Raw genomic sequence first — 13,501 nt, 5'->3', positions numbered from 1 at the left:
TAAGAGCGCTACACTCATTCATTGGTTGTATCTGGCATTGCAGCTCAGCTCCATTATAGTGAATAGTGAATTTACATTTGTTCTTCTATGTTTGAAGGATTTGGAGGGTCATTTATTTCACCATCTCCTGCACCAATCGCTCCAGCAACGAATACCCTCATGCAGCCGGGCTTTGATGCGGCCTTTGGAGCCAGTCAACCAATTACTGCCAATCCCCCAGCTCCGGCTGCAGCCTCCGCACCATCTGGCGGCACTTTTGATGCTTCAGGTGAGGCTGAAGAAATAGCAGAGTATATATTATTGCTTCTGTTTTAGCTCAGTTTTTAAGAAAGAGGGTCATAATCTTTATCTGTCTGTTTCTACTTTTTCACAGGATTGTAAGAACTCTGTACATTTATCAGGGTTTCCCTGTTATGGGGCATACAGGATATTTTATCAACTCTAATAGGGAGGCATCACCAGTATTAAACCATAGAGGATGCAGCCCATAAACTGTGGTGTATATTTACAATGTCTTTTTATAGTGTAATTCTATGGAATGTACTAATAAGAAGAATCTAAAATAATCATAGGTCTCCAACCATGCATCGCTACATGTAATAGTGATGTGCATTTCTTTGAACCGGTAATAGTGATGTGCAGATGATGGCTGATAAAGGTGTTAAAAAAAAAGTTTCTACTTACCTCTCCATGCTCCCTGATGTTCTTCTAGCTTCTGCCCGATCCTCGATGGAATATCTTAGCAGGTCTCTGAAGTGACAGACTGCTCAGCCAATCACTAGCCAAGACGGGACAGAGCTATGGCCAGTGACTGGCTGAGTGGCCTATCACGTCAGAGAATGGCTCAAAAGTTCCAGCCACAACTGCAGGGAGCCGGTAGAAGAACACTGGGGAGCATGGAGAGGTAAGTATAAAGTTTATTATCTTACACTGAGTGCCAATCTAGCAGATCGCCCTTGCTTACATTAGTCATTGAGCAGTATAATACAGCCCTTACCTGAGGATCTGCGATATGTAGCTGTTTGTTTCTGGCTGGTTTTTATCAGTAGTAGCTGAAGATATCATTATACAACTAGAACAGGAGAGGACAGTTCTACATCATAGGCCCTTGGTATTTGAAATGTTATGTATTTATTATTCTTCCCCCCTAATTCCAGAGTTATATAGAATACTTTTATATAGTTTATTATGCATTCTAATTTTGTTATTGCACTTGGCCTTAGCATAAGATTTGCATGACTGATGGCATGCCTGGTTGATAATGTACTTGGTTTATGATCATGCGATATCTGGGCATTATGCATGGCACAAGGCAATCATATGCAGAGCTTTCCTGTGCTTACTATAACTGCTTGGGCTGTCATTGTGCTATCATTTTGTACTACTTTCATTTTTTTTTCCTTTCATTTTGACACTTTCCATGCTGGGGCTGTGCTGCACTGTTGCTTTGGTGAGTTTTTCTCTAAAATCTGTTACTTAGCGCCAGAAATACTTCTCTAGTAATAAGTAACCATTAAGAGTCACATGATTTACACTACAATATTTCTCTTCAATTCACGTAAAACAAACAAATGAGAAGCAAAGTATGAATTTATTAAAGATATGTAATTTATTTTTATTTTTTACTTTGGCAACAGGGCCCCTTTGCTGTCATCAATAGCTGAGATGGGAACTGCAGGGACTGCTCAAGCCCTGGTTCTGACAAAATTAGCTTTATCTGTACTGAGCCTCCCCCAGGAGCATAGCTAGGATTCATGGGGCCCCATAGCACGACCCTTCACCTCCAGCCCTGTTTCTCCCCTGCGGACCAGAGACGCAACCACAACCCTCTGCAGAGGAAGGTGCCAGTGGCTACCACGCCGAGCGTCTACTCAGCACCTGCCGCGTCTGATCCTCTCACCTTAACCTTAACATTGCCACTGCTGGAAGGGAAGAGGGTTACCACCATGGAGGCAGGACATGTGTTCTGCCATGGGAGCCCGGGCCCCCCTCCTGCACAGGCCCCATAGCAGCTGCCTGGCCTGCCTTTATGGGAGCTACGCCACTGGCTTCCCCTAATGGCTATTCTAAAGCATTTTAGCATTAGAATAGACATTACACTTGAGGAAGCTAGCACTGTAGTTGTGGAATCCTGTAGCAAAGCAAGCAGTGATTCAGTTATCCCCATTTGCTCTGCTACAGGGTGCCGCAGTGCTACTGATACTGACAGCTTCCTCAAGGGTATTGTTTATTCCAGTGTTAAGCATTAGAATAGACGTCGGCGCAAGCATATTATCGCTAGCGATATCTAACCATGCCCTGCAGTTCCTGACACAGCAATTGGTGGTAGCAGAGGGGCCATGGCTTACGTACTGCAGCCACTCAATGTCAAAATGTAAAAAAACAAGCAAACAAATAAAAAAAAAACCTAAATATAAATATATAGGGCTCATGTTTGGGGGTAGTTAAATATCTTGCGTGGGGGCCAGGAAGCTCTAGTTATGCTTCTGCTCCCAAGTTGGGGTTCATTAACCAACTCTTTATATATGGGATGAGCCTATATAGAATCTTCCTGAAACCTGAGGTATCTGAGACTTTTCATGTGTGTCTAGAATATTATCCTTTTACTTTGAGAATCAGGACGTGTTAACATGGATAAAACCCATTTGGTTTTTAACACTAAAGTTGCATCAATTAACATGCGGTATTACCCTAAAATCATCCTCCACAATCTCTCCCCCAAACCACTTGTACCTTCAGATAGCTGCCTTTAATCCAAGATCTGTCCTGGGGTCCGTTCAGCAGGTGATGCAGTTATTGTCCTAAAAAACAACTTTTAAACTTGCAGCCCTGTGCCAAACTGCCGTGGCCTACAGTATCTGTGCCCTAACTTTGCACCACCCCTCCGTCCCTCCTCCCCACCCTCTTCATCATTAGGAACGCCACTGGCAGGATTTTTCCTATTGCTCTGCAGTGAACACTGCACAGGTGCCTTAACGATCCAGCCCGTGTGCTGTGCTGACACAGGTGATAAATAGTAGAAAATCTGCCTGGAGCATTCCTAATGATGAAGAAGGTGGGGAGGAGGGACAGAGAGGTTGTGCCAGCCTAATGCATACACAATCTAGGCCATGCCAGTTTGACACAAGGCTGCAAGTTTAAAAGTTGTTTTTTAGGACAATAACCGCATCACCTGCCGAACGGACCCTGCGGTCCGTTTGGTAGGTGATGCAGTTATTGTCCTAAAAAAAGACACTTAAACTTGAAGCTCCGTGCCAAACGGGAGTATCTGTGCCCTAACTTTGCACCACCCCTCCGCCCCTCCTCCCCACCCTCTTCATCATTAGGAATGCTCCTGGCAGATTGCCTCCTATTCCCCACCTGTATCAGCCTGCCTGTATCATGGATTGTTAAGGACCTTTGCAATGTTCAGCATAGAGAAAATGTTTCAGTGGCATTCCTAATGCTGAAGAGGGCGGGGAGGAGGGACGGAGGGGTGGTGCAAAGTTAGGGCACAGATACTCCCGTTTGGCACGGGCTTCAAATTTAAAAGTATTTTTTTTAGGACAATAACTGCATCACCTGCCGAATGGACCAGATCTTGGATTTAAAAGCAGCTAAACGAAGGTACAAGTGGTTTGGGGGGGTCAGATTGTGGGTACAGATTCACTTTAACTGAAAATGTGGAAAGAACTTTTTTTTTTCCATGTAGAAAAAGTGACCGTGACATAAATTCTTCTTATCTCTGCTTTAAGCCCCCAGTTAAAAATTGTTCAATTAAAAAAAAATGCTGGAAAACCATGCTGGCATCAACATGAAAATCTTCTCACAGTTTTTTCAGTTTTGCTTTTGGCCATATGTCCCTGCCCTCACAGCACTATATTGTGCCTTTTAAACCAACAGGGCACCTTAATATGTGGCATGCCTGGTCCTGCAACCAGGACCTGACTTGATGGATTTTCTTAGGCTGCTGGGCCACGCAGTGTGACCCCCATCCACTTCAGAAGGGGTTGCATGGCCAGCCAGTGAGATAGGGTTATTTCTGGTCACATGACTGAAAATTGCTGTGTGGCCCCAGAATTGTTGCTATCCTGTTTTAAGAAGAATGTTCCACCTTGTTATCTATTTGCTGTGAATTTTTTTCTCCTGTACCAAGATATTTATAGTTCAGTCTCTACTTTGTATTACAAGTTCTCTTTACTATCCAATGATCACCATGCAATTCTGGTTTCTGAGCAATTTGTATACTAAAATTATGAGCATAAATATCCATAAAATAATCCACTTTTATTAAAACAAAATCATCAATACATGTTAAAAAGCAAGGGAATAAACAATGTCAACAATACAGCATAACAGGACAACAAAGCAGCATAGGTCTCTAGACTGTAAACATATATTGCTATGTTCCTCTACCCCAAGAATCTACAGATATAGAAGTCAATAAGGTGCTCACTTAGTCACTCATATAACTAACACAAGTCCCCATTACTTATCACCTATAATACTGTAAGGTGTCCGCATATATCTATTGGGAATGGGAGTACACTATGTCTAAAAACTGTATCACAACTTACCCATAATGCTGCGGTTGTCCAGATGCCAACCCCGATGTACGTTTCGCCAGTAAATGCTTTTTCAAGAGGCAATTTGTAGTAACGGTAATGGTGCCATAATGATCAGGGTTAGCGGTGGGTATAAATGCCGTCACATGTACAATAGGAATTGCTTACAGTGAGGAACATCCTGTTAGAAATATTCATCAGATCCTTTCCAACATCTTCATAAAACACCATTCAATCTTGGGAGATTTGAAAAGTTATTTAAAGGTTATTTTATATACTACATATATTGAAATTAGCCAAAAGTCTTGACGTCATCTCAAAAATTTGTGCAAAAATATATATGGGTATATGGAAATTAGGCTAGCTTCACATGCCGTTTCTACTTTCTGCTGAATGGTGCGGTTATAGCAAGAAATTGAATGGATCCTGTTTAGCCAGTGACGGCGAGATACCGGTTTTTAAAGGTGCCCCTTCATCAGAAAGCAAAAACATGGTGTCCACCTAGCCTTGTATATGTTATGGTCAAATTATCTGTTTGGGTTGTCATTGTGATAGGATATTGACTATAGGTTATATAGGTTGCACTGCAGTGCACTGATCTACCGTGGCCGGCCCGTCCCCCCTATAGAATATCAGCAGAGCACCACCTCAATATACATTAGAAAGGACGGCTGTCCAGGGCAGATCGGTGCACTGGGGTCGGGGCTACAACCCCCAGTGCACCAAAATGCCTCATTTGCATATGAAATAGCCTACAGATATGCCCAAAACATTGCTGAGGATGAAGGTAGAAAAATTACTTTCATCCTCAGCTCTCCGTGTGCAATAGGGACAGATTATTCTAACCTGCTGATATTTTCCCCTTTTTAAATAATTTAAAATATCAGTGTTAAAAAAGTGAATAAAAATCTAGGTGCTAACTTCGTCTCTATTTCCCACACCAGTATTTGATGGCTTAGGCGATCTTCTTATACCAACAATGACCCCTTCATCTCAGCCAGCATCTTCACTTACATCAGCAAACAGTGCCAGTGGCGGAGGCAAGCCTCTTGGCGGAGACCTTGATTCTTCTCTTGCAAGTTTAGTAGGCAGTAAGTGCTGTAATATTTCTGACCATACTTCACATTCTTTGTGTATTTACAGGATATTGGTAGGAACATCACATAACCAATCTCTTGTGATCTCCAGTGCCTCCCAGTCATTGTCTTGCTTTCCTGTTGCGCTCATCCTTGACTAGATCAACAGTGGTCACTTGCCACAAGATTTTTAAGTACCCTTTTGCTCTCTTTATAAGGGGGCATGGGCAAAGAGGAGATGGGTGTAGAAGGGTAGCATGACTCATGGTACATTTTAGTCTGGATAGGATTACTATATGTATCATCAGGCACCTCTGTCTTTTTCTTCCATTTTTTCCCCTTTGATATAATTTTTCCTCTTATACTGCATTTATTTTTCTGTAACCCTCTTCCTTCTTATGAGTTTCCACCTGATGATTCAGTACCTTACCAACCAATGGAGTAGCTACCATAGAGGCAGGGTAGGCAGTTGCTATGGGGCCCGGGGGAGAAAGTAAGAGTGCGTGTCCTTCTGCTTAACCCCTTATGTACTGCAGTGTGTAAGCGACCTATTGTTTAATTACTTGCTGCAACACAAAAAAGGATTAACAAGCAGAAGACAAAGAGATCTCCTCTGATAACCTCTGACCTCTGTTCTCCAGTAGGAAAATGAGCAAAGCTCCATGAAGAGGTCAGGGGTTATCAGTGCACCAGCAGTAAGGCAGATATCTCCTTGTCTTTTGAACTTTGGTTCACTTACACACTGTAGTACATGAGAGGTTAAGCAGAAGGTAGTCTGCACCCTGCACCTACGTATTTAACCATAAGGGCTCCTAATGGCCCCTATAGGTAAAAACAGTGGACTGTCATAGCAAGCAGCTATGCGTAGGGGAGGGCCCCTTAAAATTCTTCGCTATGGGGCCCTGTGAATACTAGCTACACCCCTGCTACCAACTTCTTATTCATGATCCCTATCAATAAAGTGGTGTTCCTAGTTGTGATTTTTTTTTTTTTCCTAAAAACTCTGCTCAGCGGGGGCACAATAAAATCAAATATTTACCTTCCCCACTCCCTTGCCACCCTCATTCTCTTGTAGCCAGTGTTTGTTGTGTATGGGTTTGGTGTATGGGACTACCAGTCAGCACCCACAGCGGCGCCCTGACTGCTACTGATTGTGGGCAATATACACACTGACCCCAAACACAAGTAAGGAGAATCTATAGGGTTTTTTGTTCGAATTTCCATTTTTAGAAAAAAAAAACGTTGGATACCTCTTTAAATGAATGAATGACGTCTCCTAACAGTTTTGTGTAACATTTATTGATTATCATTTTTTTTTTTGCAGATCTTGGTATTTCGGGAACCACAGTTAAAAAGTAAGTTGTTTCAATCCCATCAGCCTAAAGCTGTTCAGACTTGTGCAGCGGTTTCTGAAACATTTCTCTATGAAAATTGACACGGAGCAACTGTAGTAGACGGTTGCTATTGTCTATGTTGAAAGACGTTAAAAGACAACGATCGTCCGACGTTGTGCATGTCGGTTGATTGTTGCTTTATGGCCTCTAGAGCCCCAGGGTGTATTTTTTTGGGTGAGAAAGGTGTGAGATAAGCAGTAACACACAATATCACCTCCAGCAACTTATCAGGACTTTAATTATATCTAGTTTGTCTCTAAATCTGATTATTTTGTACATGTTGAATTGTATTGAATTATTGTTTCACCATGTAACTGTTTAGGGGAGACCTTCAGTGGAACGCAGGAGAGAAGAAGCTGACAGGAGGTGCTAACTGGCAACCAAAGGTCGCTCCGGCCACATGGGCATCCGGTGGTCCATCATCTGCTTCTATGGTAATGTTATACACACCATGTATATGATAACTGCAAGCAAAATATCTCAATTTAAATATTTTTCATAAAATTTTCAGTTTATATCTTAAGGGTATAAACCCACACGCCGTATATGCAGCAGATACGCAACAAATACGCAGCAGATTTGTTGGTACAGATTTGATGCTGTGTTCAGTTATTTAGATCTAATCTGCTGCGAGTTTGCTGCGAGTTTGCTGCGTATCGCAGCAGTAAATACGCTGCATATACGGTGTGTGGGTTTATACCCTAACAATAATAATGCAAGTTGGAAAAAGTGTCATTCCAAAAGCTGTAGTGATCTTACTCCTCCCGCTTTGGGAAAAATATAAATTGAAAGTTTAACACTCATATGGAAATGACAGACCGCGAAGCATCATTTTTAATGTACTCCATGAGTTTGTGCGTGAATATTTCCCCTTTAATACGTCAAGCTCAGCATTGTTATGATTGAGGTATTTGTGCTAGTGGTGACGATGCATATTATGAAGACATCTTGTAGGTTGATGGCTAAAATGTAAGTGACCATACTGGTAAATAGCAATTTGTAAGCTGATATATATATATATATATATATATATATATATATATATATATATATATATACACACACACAGTATATTTATACACAGTCAGTCTAACTAGTACTACAATTTCTCTAGAAAATGCTGTGTAATGTGAAATCTGAAACATACATGCATATGTACATGCATTGGCCCTCTAGTTCTCTGCAGACTTCAACAGTTCATGTTTTTAAAATCTTACACAGATGGAACACCTATACAGCCAGTACATTGCAACTTCGTGGTGGTGGTGGTCACTTTTGTACTTTTTTGTAGAGTTAACTTAGCTAGCTTGTTATTGGTGGAGCTATGTGTATAAAAAAGAGAACAGAGGTGATAGGGTAGAAAAAAAGAGGGGAAAAAAAGGCCTGCACCTGTGATAGGAGAACAACAAAACATGACAACAACAGTTAACCCAATGCTTCCTTCAGCTGTGCATAGTACAACATAGAAATACAGCAGCGACACCTAGTGGGGAAAACAAATAATATACTTTCCCTTCATCCCCCTTGTGAGAACCTGAGTGAGTTACTTTGCCCAGGTGCATAAGAAACTTAGTGGCACATCCGTGCTGGGACACTACAATTTTGTTTTGAGTTCAGAGCTAGAATAGGCATCTGAGCCCTGTACTGTATGAGACCAGGTTCTCACTGCGTCTCTATGTCTCCTAAGGTATATATGCGGCGGGGAGCAGGGAAAACTGGGCTCTGGAACCTATTCTGACTTCGAATTAAAACTTTAAACTTCCAATGAAATGTAAGGAAATCCAAAGGCTGGGGTTCAGAAACTGTATATTATTTAGATCCTTTTATATTTAAAGTGTACCTGGCCTAATAACTTTCAAAATCTAAATCAGCAGGGGATGTGATATAAAGCAAGTTTGCAATTTACATTCATTATATATTTTATTTATTTTTTTAGTTTTTATGCTTTAAAGTGTCACCGTGGTTTACATTTTATTTTTTTTATTTTTTGCAGAAATAAATAGTACAGGCGATTTTAGGAAACTTTGTTATTGGGTTTACTCGCCGAAAAATGCATTTTTATCATGAGAAAGCAGTTTGAAGCTCTCCCCCCTTTCTTAGTGGTTTTCTATTAGGGGGAGGGGTGGAGGGAGATGAGGCACCAAAACAGGACAACAAAGAGTTAATTTACAGCTACATCACCAGGCTATCTCCTCTGAAGTCAGCACTGACTTCCTGAATCCATTGTTCTCTGCTGGCGACTAATCTCCCTCCTCCCCTCTCCATAGGTTACACAGGGCCCGACTGATGTAAAAGAGTCGAGATTACCTGATAATGAGCAGTGAATGAGAGAGAGGAGGGAGGGGGGACCTGGGGAAAGTCTTTTTGAATGCAGATAATGGTATATTTGCCTAATAAACCCAATTACAACGTTTCTTAAAATCGCCTGGACTATTGATTTCTGAAGAAAAATATAAAACAGGACAGTGACACTTTTAAAACAAATCTCTCAGAACACAGGAAGTGTTTCCCATGAAAAAAATTATAAAACAAAAAAAAAATGGATGTAAATTGCAAACTTTCTTTATATCACATCTACTGCTGATTTAGGTTTTGAAAGTTATAACAACATGGACACTTTAAAGTAAATTTGTCAGCTGTAATTCACATTTTAAACTGCTGACATTGTTAGATGCTGTTAGAACAGGGAGACACATGGTACCTCTCATATATCCAGCTGTGCTTCCAGAATGTAAAAAAAATCCTTTTATTTTCCAGTGCTAACTGACAGAGGCTTTCCCAAGATCTTGAAGTGTTAAGGGCTGTAATGCCTCCTCACTTCCATACCATACCCGCGTTTTACCTTCACCTTCTTACCCGGATTTAGCTACGGTTTGATTGTCAGCGAAGCAGGGACTAGAGTGGGAGCAGCGAGACACTCCAGCATGTAGCAGATGAGGAGCTTGGGAAAACCTCTTTAACATATTGCACTGGAGAAAAAAAAACTTTTTTTTTTTACTTTCTGGAAGCACAGACTGATATATGAGAGGCACCATGTGCCTCCTTACCCTGACTGCTATTTAACAGTGTCAGCAGTTTGGAACATGAATTGCAGCTGACAGATTCCCTTTAGCAGTTGATGAACTTTTGAGAAATGTTATTTAAAATTCAACCAACAAAATATATCATTTGTTAGTGAATAAGATTTATTTCTCTCTTTTTTTTTTTTTTAGCAAGGATCTGTTCCTCCAGGTAGTGCGGGGGCTCAGGCAGCCAGTGCTTCTCCAGGTGCACAGCCAGCCGCAGGATTTGGTCTAGTAAGTCACAAATCGACATATAATGTGTTGCGGTCATGAGCTTCAAACATTTTTTTTTTAATCATTATTCCTATATATTGTGACATACAGACAAAGCATGTTAGTGCCTCAAAATCTGAAGTTATATCTTACTTTAAAAGTTTACTCCGACAAGATTTCTTTTTTCTTTCAAATCAACTGGTATCACAAAGTTATACAGATTTGTAATTTACTTCTATTCCAAAAACCTTAAGTCTTCCAGTACTCATAAGCTGCTGTACGTCCTGGAGGAAGTGGTGTATTCTTTCCAGTCTTACACAGCGCTCTCTGCTGCCACTTCTGTCCATGTCAGAAACTGTCCAGAGCAGGAGAGGTTTCTATGGGGATTATTGCTGCTCTGGACAATTCCTGTCTCAGACAGAGGTGGCGGCAGAGAGCACTGTGTCATACTGGAAAGAAATCACCACTTCCCGCAGGACATATAGCAGCTGATAAGTACTGTAAAACTTGAGTTTTTTTTTTTTTTTTTTTTTTTTTTTTTTTAGTGAAAGTAAAATACAAATCTGTACAACTTTCTGAAATGTGATGGGGCAATTGGCATCTGCCTCACAAGGTTTTTTTGCCTTCCTCTGGATCAACACAGTAGGGTTATACTGTAGGTGGAACTTGGACTCTCTTCTTCAACCTTATTAACTATGTAACACGTTGATTTGAAATATTTTTGCCAGAGTACCCCTTTAACAAACAGCGCATATATCTCTTGTTAAATTTGATAATTTTTTTTTTTTTTTTTTTCATTAGCCTGCATCTGGGACAGGGGTACCAATGATGCCCCAACAACCAATGATGTATGGCCAACCTATGATAAGGCCGTCATTTGGTGGAGCTTCTGTTCCTGGTGCCCCGGTAAGATTATATTCTTAGAAGTATTTTGTTTGCTGTGTTAATGAATTATTGTACATTTTACAAGATTCTTGATTGTTTATTTACAGCTATCTCCTAGTATGACTCCTGCTTCACAAAGCCCCAAAAAGCCCCCCTCAAAGGATCCATTAGCAGATCTCAACATTAAGGACTTCTTGTAAATCTGTAAGGTAATAAGGTAAATATTTCAAGCTTTCCTCTTTACTCTTTGTCAACTGAGACTGTACATCAGGGATGGGGAACATTTTGGCTTTGGCTGCCCAGGCATGATGGGAATTGTAGTTTTGCAACAGCTGGAGGGCCGAATGTTCCCGATCCCTGTTGTACATCATCCTATAAGTGTATGTAGGATGCTAAATTACATTAGCATAAAAAAGCTGTTAAGACGTTTAAGCATGGTCGCAGGAGCACACATTGAACATTTCAAGGGAAACTAACAAGAGATTAGAAGACTCCATCCTCAGTGTTCTGTGCCCTATGAAAACATAACAGCAGGTTAAAGGGAGTTTTTATACCTCCATCCTCTGTGCTTCGTTTTAGCTATATCTTGACTTATCAAGACTTAGCAAGAACGAAACAGAGGATGAAAGTAACAAAAAAACTAAAATTTGTTTTGGTCTAATCATCTAAAGACCATAAACACCTGAAGTCTTTTGCCCCTTCCTTCCCTGTAGTCTAGGTCTTTATTTTCTGATCTCCTGTTTTCCAGAATTCTGTAACTCGTAAGAAAACCTACATATCCATATTGTAGTGTCCCTAAACATGGGTTTTCTTTATCTTCACACACCCAGGTAAAAGTAGCTCTGTCAGGTGTCACAGTTAGGTTATTTCGCTGCTGTGCTCTACTCCAACCACTAGGTGTCTCACTCCCCCTGTGCACTGTTGCAGTTCAAGTAGGAAGGTTTAGTCTGCTACACACACTCTCATACACCACACTTCCTTGAGAGTTAGTCAGTTCTAGCCTGGCTCTAGGCCAGTGATGAGGTGTAGTGTCTGGTTTCAGCTAAAGAAGAGAGAGGACCTGTTTTTTCTAGTGCCAGAGACTACAGCAGTTATACACTGCTGAACCCAATTCTGAGGTAACCGGAGTTGTAGGAGTAACCCCTTGCCTACGCCGTGAATTTCCTTGCTTCAGGACAGTCAACACCCCCCCCCCCCTCCCCCAAGAATGAGAGGAAAAAAAAAAGGCTGATCTGCAGTAGAGCACAGATGCAAGTAAGCCGCTCTCTACTGAACTACGCTCAACTAGGGGCCCTATTCCACCGGACGATTATCGTTTGCATAATCGTTAACGATTAATGATCTCAAATGACCGCTATTACGAAAGACCTGAAAACGTTCACTCATTTCCATGGAACGATAACTTATGATCGTATTTGCAATCATTTTTTCTTCGCTATTTCTTCGCCATTGCGTTCGTATCTACTGCAAACGACCGAACGACGTCTTATTCACTGCTAACTATTTGCGAACGATCAACGATAAAAATAGGTCCATGATTTATAAAGCGATCAACGATTTCTCGTTCGGTTGAAATGCAGTTAACGATTAACGACCGAACGAGAAAGATTTAGAATCGTTTAGATTCAAACGATTTAACGATAATGTGAACGATAATCGTCCGGTGGAATAGGGCCCCAAGTAGGAAGGATTATACTAGTTAGCTGCACCCAGAGACAGAGACCTGGGACTCATACTAGGTCACCGAAACTGAGAGGCAGAAGGTGTTCAGATACACAACAGTTATCTAAACGTGCGTACGAGGAGTTCTTCAAGTCACACACACTTCACACACTTGCCAATTAGGCAAGGGCCTCCTATCCGGCCCCGATCTCCTGCTACACAGTTTCCCATCCTATTTCACCTCAAGCTATTGTCGTTCCTACTTTTTATTGCACAAAGTATCTCAGCACTGTTAATTTTTCTGTATTGCACTGATGATATTTTCGAGTAAAGTTCAGCATTGTTTAAAGTGGGACTCATCTCAGTGGTTCATCTCTGTAGCCGCACCCTGCACCTCACACTAGTCCTACCAAAGGTCTGGTTGCCTGTGTGCCCAGGGCTGGGTGTTACCACTCCTGGCCACTGTGACAAGTCACCCCAAAACACCAGAGCCCACCGGCTGGTTCAACACCAGTATCCAGCGCCCCGGCCCACGGCAATACACAGAGTTTTCTAAATGCGGATGAATTTGACCTCCTTAAAAAAAAAAAAGTTGAAGATATTCAGCTCAGTTATGCTGCGTTTACACGGAACGATTATCGTGTGAATTTGCACGATAACGATCG

At 41.4% G+C, this 13,501-nt stretch overlaps 1 protein-coding gene across 11 annotated transcripts in view; it reads left to right on the top strand.

Annotated features, from left to right (window-relative positions):
* The window catches only part of SNAP91 (synaptosome associated protein 91), a 92,423-nt gene that overhangs the window by 76,830 nt on the left and 2,092 nt on the right, over window positions 1–13,501 (top strand). For 8 of the 11 annotated variants that reach the window (XM_069973529.1, XM_069973522.1, XM_069973530.1 and 5 more), the window contains 7 exons: window positions 98–268; window positions 5,489–5,635; window positions 6,945–6,975; window positions 7,337–7,448; window positions 10,227–10,310; window positions 11,091–11,195; window positions 11,282–11,391. In XM_069973529.1, coding sequence (XP_069829630.1) covers window positions 98–268; window positions 5,489–5,635; window positions 6,945–6,975; window positions 7,337–7,448; window positions 10,227–10,310; window positions 11,091–11,195; window positions 11,282–11,374 — 743 coding nt within the window. In that variant the 3' untranslated portion in view covers window positions 11,375–11,391. The remainder of the gene's footprint in view (window positions 1–97; window positions 269–5,488; window positions 5,636–6,944; window positions 6,976–7,336; window positions 7,449–10,226; window positions 10,311–11,090; window positions 11,196–11,281; window positions 11,392–13,501) is intronic. The other 3 variants (XM_069973524.1, XM_069973523.1, XM_069973521.1) reach the window with 2 other exon arrangements.

The sequence above is a fragment of the Dendropsophus ebraccatus genome, chromosome 6 (assembly GCF_027789765.1).
Source record: "Dendropsophus ebraccatus isolate aDenEbr1 chromosome 6, aDenEbr1.pat, whole genome shotgun sequence".
In the NCBI taxonomy this organism is placed as follows: Eukaryota; Metazoa; Chordata; class Amphibia; order Anura; family Hylidae; genus Dendropsophus; species Dendropsophus ebraccatus.
Note: the sequence above shows the minus strand (reverse complement) of the source record. Positions and strands in the feature narration are given on the sequence as shown.